General features: G+C 35.1%; 1 protein-coding gene across 2 annotated transcripts; it reads right to left on the bottom strand.

The window, feature by feature from the left end:
* Window positions 1-1,726: 1,726 nt before the first annotated feature.
* LOC122277589 (50S ribosomal protein L25) lies at window positions 1,727-8,641 on the bottom strand. Of its 2 annotated transcripts, XR_006229037.1 has the most exons (4): window positions 8,099-8,641; window positions 6,863-6,992; window positions 2,483-2,580; window positions 2,111-2,253 (listed from the first exon to the last, which is right to left on the bottom strand). XR_006229037.1 is itself a non-coding variant. In XM_043087630.1 (3 exons), exons 1-3 carry the CDS (start codon window positions 8,531-8,533, stop codon window positions 2,033-2,035), a joined length of 786 nt encoding a protein of 261 aa, XP_042943564.1. In that variant the 5' UTR covers window positions 8,534-8,638; the 3' UTR covers window positions 1,727-2,032. The 2 variants fall into 2 exon arrangements, 1 of the variants encoding a protein (XP_042943564.1); XM_043087630.1 differs by lacking the exon at window positions 2,483-2,580 and having other exon boundaries at window positions 1,727-2,253; window positions 8,099-8,638.
* Window positions 8,642-12,233: the final 3,592 nt, after the last annotated feature.

Genomic DNA, 12,233 nt, shown 5'->3' with positions numbered 1-12,233 from the left:
TTTTATCTATGGTTTTTATAATTTTTTCCAGTACTAAGTTTAATTGTAGTATTGATTATTAATAAATACTAATTCACTAGTATCTAGTTACATGTTATTATACTATAGTATTACATGTCATTAACTTATTACACTAGACTTATTTTTATACTGGTATCTAACTTATTTCTATACTAGACATGGAATATATTGTCTTTAACTTATTTTTATACTAAACTTATAAAAGTGTCTGATTACATGTTATTATACTATAGTATTACGTGTTATTAACTTATTATACTAGACTTATTTCTATACTAATGTCTAACTTATTCTATACTTGACTATGTATGGTAGTAATATACTATGATGTTTACATATACTAAGTTATTAGTTTATTTATATTATAGTATTATATAATAATTAACACATACTAGTATAGTGCTTAATTTAACTATATAACTTATAGACTTTATATAAGTATAAATGAAAAATGATTTGCACATAATTCTTTTTCAAAACACTTTACACAATTATATTTTAAATGATGAATATTTTGGTAAAATAACTTATAAAAGTAACATCACTTTAAAAAATTACATTCATCTTAAAACATTATTGTAAAATGTGATGTGTGTGTATCATTATTCATGATCAATATATAAGTAATACATATTTTTATGACATATGTACAATATTGGTGTTAGAGATGGAGTCGAGCGGAGTTGGTTAGACAACCACCCTGAGTTTGACAAAAAATAAATAAAAATCTGACTCTGACTCTAATGGTGCGGGATCGGAATCGGATTTTTGAATTTTTGTACAACGCTGGTTGCTAGTAAATATACATACATAAATATATAAACACACGAGTCCTCGTTGCATGGAAGGTCCATAATACTCCATTCACATATTTTCTTCGTTTCTCTATACCATCATTATCATTATTATTATTATTTTGGTGGTTCCTCTATACCATTATTTTCTTCTCATTTAAGCATCTCTTTCTTTTATTTGCAAGCTAAAGCATCTATATTTATAACCTATACTCTTGTTAAGCAACGTCATCTAATCCTGTAATAAATAACATGAAAATCATTTAAGTTTGAAACATTATGAAAGACTTATCAATAATTATCAGATAATTTAAAATATTAAGGCCCCATTTGATTTCACAGATAGTATCTTCTCATCCTATCTGATCTCAACATCCAAATATTATTCAAACATAAACATTTTTCAGTTTTAAATTTTCAAATTTGTCTTCTAATTATTACAACTTTCCTAAACTTCCAAATAAAACACAAAAAATAATGAACTTTTTCAAATCCAAAAACAAAAATTAAATTTAAACATTATATTATAAAAAATCATTAATTTTATAATATTTTATTCAATTTTTTCTTTCATTTTCCAAAATTTCATAAAACATCTTAATTCAAACTATTTCACAACTATTCACAAATAATTTCATTATTATTTACAGATTTCTCTTCTCATCTTATCTATATAACCAAACGAGACCTACGAGTTTGGAGTGAGCCCACACCATCTCTCCAATTTTATTATGATTAAATGAAAATTGCTATATTTAATAAGGTTGCTCTTTCTATTTAAAATTTTTGAGTTTTCAAGATTTTATTTTTTAAATAGAAAATTTAACTTGAGAATGAATATGGAGACATGATCATCTTAATTATCTGATAATCAAGCCTAGAGGCGAGAATGGTAGACAAAATAAGAGAACTAGCAAAAATGACCACCCCCCATGACATCCATTTAACGCACTGCACCACAACATTTCAATCCAAAAAACAGCATGAAAATGGGAAATGAGAAAAAAAAAATGAAAGAAAATCAAAAGAAAAGGTGAGGGGGTGGGTCGTGGAGCTTACGTTCACATTTCATGCCCTTATGCGCCCTACTACGACCAACAAATTTGTAACAAAACGTCGATGTGTGATACATGTTAGCTCAGCGACATCTGATGACTGCGGCTAATTTTGTAAACAAATAAAGGGGCCATGCCATCAACCTCAATAAAAGAAGCTGTTTATTTAGATTTCTTTTGATCAGATACCCTGGATCCCACAATATTACAAACAGGCTCATCTTTTGACTGAAGAAGCTTCAAGGCTGGATGAACCTTTAGGTCTCCCATTACCACCTTCTGGCCAACGTCCATTTCACTCAGATCAACATCAATATAAGGAGGGATCACATCTGCTGGACACAGATACTTAACAGTTCTCTTGATGGTATTCAAATAAGCTCCTGCCACACGAATTTAAACATAAATGGCGTTCACCATAAGTTAAGAGTGATATTATGGGAAACATAATATCAGCTTTCTAGAATGTAATTAGCTGTCTCATCTTGTATACTTCCTGTGTATATGGGCTTCGCCTAGTTTCATTCGTTTCAATAAAGTTTATTACTTAAAAAAAAATTAAAAAAAAAAAGAAGAAGAAAATAAAGGAGTGATATTATGGGAAACATATACCATGTAGCTGGAGTATGATCACCACTTGCAAGCGAGGAGTACTTGAGGGAAAAACATAAAACCTACAAGATAAACCTATCCTCTAAGCTTGTTTGCACCTGAAAAAGGGTGCGACACATGTTCATGTTAAATCGATTGAGTCACCTTGACTGTAAAGGAGAACATAAATTCTTGAGTCATCAAATTAAACTTCCATCCATTAAAGATCTCAGTAGACAGTAGTCTGTCTGTACTTCTCATCTTACATCGCTTTACCTTCTTAACATGAAAAGTGTATCTGCTAACATGTAAAGTGAATCTGCTAACTGAATAGTTGGACCTTCTTAACATCACTTTATCTTTTTAAGTGATATAGCAGCTCTAACCCCTCCATTACAAAACTGGAATCACATTTTATCATTACGTCCAACTATGCCTCCAAGAGTAAAAGTTAGCAATCTAACAATATTCTGTCAAATAAAGTCCAAGAGATATGAAATTCAAGAAAAGCCTTGATGCAACTTTCATAGCCCTCATTCCAAAGAAGGCCGAGTCTGTGGAGGTAAAAGATTTTCGCCCTATAAGCCTCATGAGTGGTGTGTACAAGATCATATCCACGGTTCTTGCCAATCTCATGAGCACGGTCATAGAAAAGATTATTTCGAAGCCACAAAATGCTTTCGTTAAGGGGAAACAGATTTTGGGTTCGTTTCTCATTGCTAATGAATGTTTGGATAGTAGAATCAATCCGGAGCCAGGTATTCTTTGTAAATTAGATATGGAGAAGGCATTTGATCATGTTAACTGGGACTTCTTGGTCTATATTCTTGGCAGATTTGACTTTGGGGAGAACCTTTAGCCAGTTTTTCCATTCATTAATTAAAGAATTTCGAAGGTTTTTATGTTGTCTTAATTCGGAATCAAATATTCCTTGCGTTCCAACAAACCACCAGATTCTTGGTTTTGGCACTCCCGAGGGTTTCTTCAACAGCTCCTGTGGCTTGAGACAAGGAGATCCTCTATCTCCTTTACTCTGTAGTAGTTATGGATGTATTGAGCAGCATGTTGGGGGCAGCGGTGGATGGGTCTTTCTTGTTTGGATTTTCAGTGGGTGGTACTTCTATTGGGAGTGTCAATGTATCCCACCTCTTCGCCGATGATACCTTAATTCTTTGTGAGCCGGATCCTAATCAATTTCATTCATTGAGAGCTCACTTGCTTTGCTTTGAAGCAGTTTCCAGCCTAAAGGTGAACTTGTCTAAATCCAAATTGGTACCAGTTGGCATGGTAAATCATATTGGAGATTTGGCTAAAATCTTGGGTTGTAAGGTTTCTTGTTTGTCTATGAAGTACCTCGGCCTTCCACTGGGGGCTCTTCATAAATCCAAGGTGATTTGGGATCGTGTCATCAAAAAAATTAAGAATAGATTGGCTGGTTGGAAAGGATGTATCTTTCTAAAGGGGGAAGAATCACCCTTATTAAGAGTATGCTATCTAATCTCCCCCACGTACTTTCTTTGATTATTCCCAATTCCGGTTGGACTGGCTAATAGGATGGAAAGAATCTTCTGTGCTTTTTTGTGGGGTGGGTTGGGGGATGATAAAAAGTTCCATTTGATCAAATGGGACAAGATTTGTACACCCCTTTCTTGTGGAGGGTTGTGACTTAGAAAGTTGAGTATTTTCAATAAGGCCTTGCTTGGGAAATGGTTGTGACAGTATCACCAAGAAAGAGATGCTTTATGGAGGATTGTGGTTGATGCTAAATTTGGGGAGGTTGGAATTCTAATGAAGTGTGTGGATCGTATGGTGTGAGAGGATGGAAATTTATAAGGAAGGGCTGGGAGGATTTCATTTGTAATTTCAGATTTGTGGCGGGGCACAGTACTAGGGTCAGATTCTGGGGTGATGTTTGGTGCAGAGACGTTGCTTTAAAGGAGGTTTATCCTTCTCTCTTCAGAATTGCATTTGAAGCTTCTGTTGCTGATTATATGGTTTCCTCGAATGGCCTGTTGCAGTGGAATGTACCATTTATCAAAGCAGTTCAAGACTGCGAAGTGAGAGACATTTCTGATTTTTACAGCACCTTGTATGCTTTGAATTTGGAATGTGGTGTGGAGGACAAACTGCTGTGGATGCACCGACAGAACAAGAATTTTGCAGTTAGATCCTTATATAATATTATGTTTTCTCATCCTTCCATTCTCTTCCCTTGGAAGTGTATTTGGAAAAGCAAAGTGCCTCTAAAAGTTGCTTTTTTTGTTGGGTGGGTGGCCTCCCATGGTAAAATCTTAACAATCGATAAGTTAAGAAAGCGTGGACTCTACATAACAGATTGGTGCTACATGTGCAAACATAACGGCGAATTAGCGGATCACCTTCTTCTTCATTGCGAAGTAGTTAAGATATTGTGGGATGCAATCTTCTTGAGACTTGGTATTGCATGGGTCATGCCTAAGAGGGTGATAGATCTATTGTCTTGTTGGCGAGGGATTAGGGGCAATCACCAGATCGCTACAGTATGGAAGATGGTACCTTTATGCTTAATGTGGTGCACATGGAACGAAAGAAATGGCCACTGTTTTGAGGATAGGGAGCACTCCCCAGACAGTTTAAGGGACTTTTTCTTACATACTTTGTTGCTTTGGGCCTCTTCTATTGTATGGAATGGAACGAGTCTAAACGATTTGTATGTTAATATTAGTAGCACGTAGTTTTGTAATTAGACTCTTTCTTGTATACTTCTTGTGTACTCGGGTTTTGCCTATTTACGTGGATCAATAAAACTTCTTTTTACCTATAAAAAAAAAGGTTGCTTTTTTTGGTTGGATGGCCTCTCATGGGAAAATTCTGACCATAGACAAGTTGAGGAAGCGTGGTTTTTTCATAATAGATTGGTGCTTTATTTGTAAATGGAATGGCGAATCAACAGACCATCTTCTCTACTGCACTGCGGCAAGGGCTCTACGGGATGAAAGTTTTCTAAGGCTGGACACTGCTTGGGTGATGCCTAAGAGAGTGGTGGATCTTTTGGCTTGTGGACTGGAATATGGGAAATTGCCAAATAGCGGATGTTTGGAAGATGGTGCCTCTATGTCTTATGTGGTGTATATGGACTGAGAGGAATGGAAGATGTTTTGAAAATAGAGAATGATCATTTATTTTGTTGCGTGTTTTTTTTTCTTTTTTTTTGGGGGGGGGGGGGGGGGGGGGGGGGGGGGGGGGGGGGGGGGGGGGGGGGGGGGGTGTTGTGTGTGGGATAAGAGACTTATTTTTACAATCTTTGTTACTTTGGGCTAAGGCTATTGTATTTGAGGGGGATTTTTTTTTTTTTTTTTTTTTTGATAAGTAAATATATATATATATATATATATTAATCAAAGAATAGGCAAAGCCTGATACAGTGTTTTATAGTTGTCCTAGTCAAGTAGGAGCAATAGATACAAGGAAATCATGAAAATCTACGCCATTAAAGTCCACCACAATGGCCCAAGTACAAAGAGTTCTAATAAAGTAAGCTTTCAATTCCTCCATCAATCTCTCATTGTCCTCGAACGTCCGGTCATTACGCTCTTGCCACAAACACCACATGATGTATATAGAAATCATACACCACATCGCTTTAATGAGGGGGATTGTTTTAATGACTTGTATGCTTCTTTTTTTGTCTGCAAGTTGTAATTACGTATTTCTCTCGTGTCCTACCTATGTACTTGGGCTATGCCTAATTATGATGATCAATAAATTTTATTGATTACAAAAAAGATCCAAAAGTTGGGTTTTAAGTTTATTAAAAATGGCCAGTGAAAGAAAACCGCCTACTACACCCAATTATATAGAAATAGACTACACCAAGATATTAACTGAAGAGGATTTTGGTACAATGGGAAGACAAAATTCTAGAAACTAATAGAATAGAGGGAAAAACCAAATGAAAAAAATGTTTTGTGCGTGTGAGCATATGGAGAGGGAAAGAAGAAGGGGGAAGAGTACTGAGGACCAAATCTCTAAACTCATGAGAAATGAATTCTTCCACCGTTTGAATTTAATAAATATCAACACTCAGCATAAGCCTCACGGTGTTAATGCTAAGACAACAGGAATACCATATATTTCCAAACTAGTTTTTTTTTTCCTAAGCACATTACTAAACTAGTTATTCATAGCAGATAAAAACCAGTAACAAAAATTGTTTTTGATATTTCCAAACTCGGCATCTTGTGCTTTGCCATACTCAACAGATGCAAAGAATGAAAATTAAAGAACTGATCCATGAAAATAGGCAATAATTCATGAGAAAAGATCATATTTATAGACATAAAAGCTTGTTTCGACTCAGTCATGCCAGGACATAATTGGGATATGAAATGTAAATAGAAGCACAATTACATGCTGGCTTACCTTTCCTCAGTCCAGGGGATACATCTTCTCCTCTGAATACAAGAGGAACGTCAACTTTCAAGAAAGCATGTGATGGGGCCCTAATGAAAGTAACATTGAGTGGTGCATCTGTGGCAGCATGGAGATGAAGCTGGCCAATTACCCAGAGATTAACCAAATTGAACCCGAATATCATATGAAAAAAAAAACAAAAAAACACTTCATACAGTAAGAAACTACTTTGGATGGCCCTATTTAGTCAACCTAAAAAATTTCTAGGAATTCACCTTTTTTATATAGGCAAGAATTCACCCAAAATTAAAAGGTACTTTTTTTTTGGAGCTACCAACATAGTTAATAGTGTGCATGGTTCACATGATGGCCCGCATTTCAAGTTCACAATTCCCTAAAAGAGAAATCAAGAAACTATCTCACCATTATCCAACTCTATTGATGTGGCAAAATTTAATAACCCTTGAATCAATTCTTATTTATTTTTTATTGGCACAGGGTGTACAGGAACAATATCCCAACTAATCCCAGGGGTGCACAGGCTCTCGGCAATAAGTCTCCCGCAAGTGCACCTAGGATAATTCAAGCCTTGCATCAATTCTCATTAACGAAGATAAAAAGACCAAATGTTACTAAACTCTCTGCTAGTGCTAGCAGAATGAGATAATGGTTGGACAGTGGTATAATTTCTAGCATTATTCATTCTTAAATGGTGACCTTCAAGATGACATTGCTGTCTAGACATAAAAATCTCAAATGAAGCAGAATGGAGAAATTCAGTTTTCATGGAATATCCATGTAACCCTTAACTCTGTTTCTAACTACTCAATCACTGCAATATGACTAGCATATGCCCTGACCAGGTAGTAAATGAAATTTTTTTCTTATAAGTAGGTAAAATGAAATTCTCTAGTCATTCGATTATTAGACTTGGTCAACAAATTCCATGTATGCCATTCAGTCCTTACTCGATGTTGTTTCACCTAAGTGATGGAATCTCAAATATATGAATAAGAAATGAAGTAAAAGTTGTAATATAAAATTCCAAATATTTGATGGTACAATCCAAATATCTTCAACAAAAGCCACAGGTCTAAATTTATTTCATTTTTTCCACAACTATCTCAAATGGAGGAATTCCAGAACACAACAAAGCCCTAAGCTGAACTTCGAAATGTCAACCATTTTCCCAAAACTTATCGGAAACCAAACACCCAAAGAAAGGAAGAAATAGAAAGAGAATACCTTGCGAGGCAAAACGCGGACCTTCTCCACAATGTCGACGGAGTCAAAGCCGGCAGACCTGACCTCGAGATCAAAGAGCCTGGAGAGAAAGAAGATGCGGCCGAGGTGGTTGATGAGCTTGCGGATCTGGTTGCTCTGAACGGAGATGAGGCGCTTGTTGCCGCCGTGCTGGCCATCCTCCTGCTCAAAAACTATGCTAGGAAGGCGCCCGGCCTTGCGCTCCTTGGCGGCGATGCTCTTCCCGGAGGTGGAGCGAGGAATCGCGACGATCGTCTCGGCGTACTTGGGGTCGGGGCGAGGGAAGGATTCCTCCTCCCCTTCCAGCAGGGTCAGAGGGGAACCGGCGTCGTGGAGGAGAACCGCTGTGGCGGTTGATTGGGTGTATCGCCGGAGATGAAGGGATTTCCACGGAAGGGTGGTGCGTTGGAGGAACATAATTGAAATGAGGGCTTAAGGAGGGTTTTCGACTCCAGCAGTAGGACTCAGAAGTAAGAACTACTACTTAGCAAGTGGTAAACGGGACTTGACGAGGCCGAACCGAAGGAAAGAAGGCGTTAAAATTTATAAAATGTGGGAAAATGAGAGTCTTTTCACTTTTGCACCATCTTTTTGTGTTTTTTTTTTTTATATATAATTATTTTATGTATATTATTACTCATTATTTTCTTATCATCTCATGATATAGTATTAAATAATTAGAGACTATTTATTATATTTTACTTGTGAAAAAAATTTTACTACTCATCCGCACACCACACATCACACGTAATTTTTTATTTTTTATTTTTATTTTTATTTTTTCTCTAACCAAATGTGTGGTATATGAATGATGAGTAGAAAGAACTCAATTAATTTAGAAAGAATAAAACCAAAAAAAAATAAAAATAAGTATAGTGTGTCGTATTGAGGGATGATAAATAACAAAGCTCTTCATTGTGGACATATAATTTAATACAACATTAATGGATGTTATGAGAATGATGATAAAAATGACGATAAATAGATTTTTTTTCATTTTAAATTGTATGTGAATGTCTATTTAAACTGTAAACATATAGGTCTGGTTTGGATAATGAAAGTCTATTATCTCATCTCAATATCTAAATATTACAAACACAAACACTTTTCAATTTCAATTTTTCAACTTTTTTATCTAATCATTACTTAATCATTACAATTTTCTTAAACTTCCAAACAAAATCCAAAATATAATTTAACCTTTTCAATTTCCAAAACAAAAATTATATTAAAAAATTATATTCTAACAATATTTTAACTTCATAATATTTTTATTTAATTTTTTTCTCTCTCATTTTCTAAAACTCCATAAAATATTTTAACTCATCTCATCTCGACTCAAATATTTCATTATTATTCACAAATCACCTCAACTCATCTTATCTTAATTCACTATTGAAACCAGCTCATAGTGTTCGACCACATCGTTACCCATACTACCAGTAGATAGACATTAAGAAGATTTGTTAAGGAGCTTCTAGAATCCTGAGTGATTAGGTCTAGCTAAAGACTTTTTCATCACCAACATTGCTTGAAAGAAAGGTTGACGGTTCATGAAAAATGTATATTGACTATGGGACATTAAACAAGGAAACGGGTTAAATAACCTATCGTCCTCAAACGATAAATGCACTTGGATACTTAAGCATCTTGAGGTGTCGTAATTTGTGTATAAGTTGACATACAAAAAATAAATGAATGAAATAAGTTATGGTTTATGTAACAAACCGTCAAAAATTTAACAGATGAATTTCTTTAGGGTTTAGAAACTTTATGAAACGAATCACCACAATCGCGTAGGTTTTAATCTGTCGGCATAGTCAGTTTGCTACTCACTATAGTGCCAGAGACGTGATTTTATTTATTTGGGGTACTTAGAAATGTGAGAATAAGAAAAGATCTGCACCATTAGTCTCAAAGGAATATTTAAGATTTTATGACGCAATAAAATCATTTTCAATTTCCAGAATAATATTTGTTTGAAAACACATTTTGAATTGTTCGAGACACTTAGGAGTTGAATTTCATAAAACGAAGTATACTTCTAGTTTTGTATGAATATTTAAAATTTTATGGTACAAATTTATTTTCACTTTTTTCTCCAATGAATAGTAGCCTAAGTGTTAGCACCTAGATTAGTATTTTCAAAATCACAATGTGGAATATCTAAATTAGGTTAGAGAAGTTTTATTTGGACACTTGACAAGATCTTAGCCACACTTTGTAAATGGTGGTAGACAATTGGTATCAATATGAACCATAAGATCGAAAATGTGAAGGAAATCAAGATTTGTGATCACATCACCTAAGCAAAACCCTATTCCATCCAATCATCAAATTTGTACCAAACCAAAGAGGGTTTTAACCCTAATGAGACCTCAAATACTTGGAATCCAATTGAAATCCCAAAAATTTGGAGAAAACCGAAACCCAATTGGTTTTCCTAAACCACCAAAGTTTGCCTCCAAATCCTAAATGAACCTAGTTTTAGCTTAGTATTTAATTCACTTGATTAAATCACTTCAATATGCTATTAACCATTCAAATTCATGTTATTACATCCTTAATTATTATTTTAAACATTGGTAATTTTATTGTGCCAAGAAAAATTAGATTTGAGCTTGATACCAACCTAAATTCCATTGAAACCCTAAATGGAAGCTCATTCGATTAAGGCCCGCGAAATTGAGCCACTAAGGCTAGGCTTGTGGAGGAAGTTTCCCCTTGCCATGGAAGTCCTATCACTACCCAAAGCAGCCCCAGACAGCGCTTGATGGGAAGGCCATGAGCCACCTCACCCCTCCCTCTCACACGGCAACTGTTGGCAGAAAACCATGGGCTGGTTTTGCCCCTGGTTTTGGCTAACACCTCATCACTCAAAGAGTCATTCACACCTCTCCTATCACCATTCCAGATGTTTAAAGGTTTTCCATGTCCATTTCTCTTGTATTTGGTTACTTTTCAACCCATTTCTTGGAGAGAAACCCAGAGAAGCTCTGGGCAGATTTTCTAGCTTACTTTGCTCTACTTTTTTGAAGCTGTTGTAAGTATTTTTCTCACAAACATTATTCCTCTTCAAGTCTAGTTTCTGTTGATATGTTTTATATTAATTTTGTGGCCATTTGAAGGGTGAAAAGTTGGTTTAAGCATGAAGATGTCATTATGGGCGATAAACCGAGCAATGTGTGATATTTTGATGATTTTGACCAAATTATTGGCAAGATCTTGGTTTTATTTTTTATGGATGCTAATAAATAATCTTGATGAAGACTCGTTGCATGTTATAAGTTTTTTATGATATTTTTACTTGGATATAAAAATTTGAAAACTGGAAGGTTGAAAACAAATTGTATTTTGACTAAGTTTGAATCTTTTGTTGTTAAAGCATGCTCCAGTGGCTTTAATATTTACATGTGATGTTCCTAAGACTTTGATTTACATGTTACAATGTTAGTTTAAGGATTTATGATGTTGGTTTTAAATATATGAATTTTTATGCATGAAGGAGTTTGGATAGGTCACATATTTGAGGTTTTGGAATAGATTGATGTTTTGATAAAAATTTGGCCATGTGATCTTGAGTTTGAAGCTTGGATCTATTCTAGGCCTTGATTTTTAACCATATGATGTTGTTGATTTGTGATTTATTTCATGAAAGGTTTTATATCAAATGGTTTGATCAAAACCAAACCATATAGGAATCGATTTTGGTGAAAGTGTTAAGACCACTTTAAGATGGATATTTGTGATTTTTGTGGTTTTGGCTTGATGATTCAAGGCATGAGGTTCTTAGGAGTGTGTTATGAATGTGTTGGAAGTATGTTATTGGACTTTGGAGTTCTTGGAGTTGTTTTAAAAAGAGTAAGACCTTGAAAACCAAGGGTTGTGCTTAAGGTTAAAAACATGAAGTTTTGCATTGAAGAGATTTATGATTTTTGTGATGTAAATTTTGTTGGTTATTTGTGCCGACCAGGACTTAGCTAAGCCTTTTAGCTTATTTTTGGTGCATGGTTTTGGGCCATGCAAGGTGGTATAACCCAATTAGAAACTTAGGTATGATGCACTAGGCATCTAAGGCCACAAAGGAAGCCCACATGCCCATGCAAGTTTCAGCCTC

Source organism: Carya illinoinensis, chromosome 9, assembly GCF_018687715.1.
Source record: "Carya illinoinensis cultivar Pawnee chromosome 9, C.illinoinensisPawnee_v1, whole genome shotgun sequence".
NCBI classification, from domain to species: Eukaryota; Viridiplantae; Streptophyta; class Magnoliopsida; order Fagales; family Juglandaceae; genus Carya; species Carya illinoinensis.
Note: the sequence above shows the minus strand (reverse complement) of the source record. Positions and strands in the feature narration are given on the sequence as shown.

Bases quoted from the DNA above. Each gene is read 5' to 3' on its own strand.
- LOC122277589 (XM_043087630.1), bottom strand. From the start codon at position 8,533: ATGTTCCTCCAACGCACCACCCTTCCGTGGAAATCCCTTCATCTCCGG. The intron at 6,993-8,098 runs GTATTCTCTTTC...GTAATTGGCCAG, and splicing joins TCCGCGTTTTGCCTCGCAAG to CTTCATCTCCATGCTGCCAC. The intron at 2,254-6,862 runs GTAAGCCAGCAT...TTCGTGTGGCAG, and splicing joins ATCCCCTGGACTGAGGAAAG to GAGCTTATTTGAATACCATC.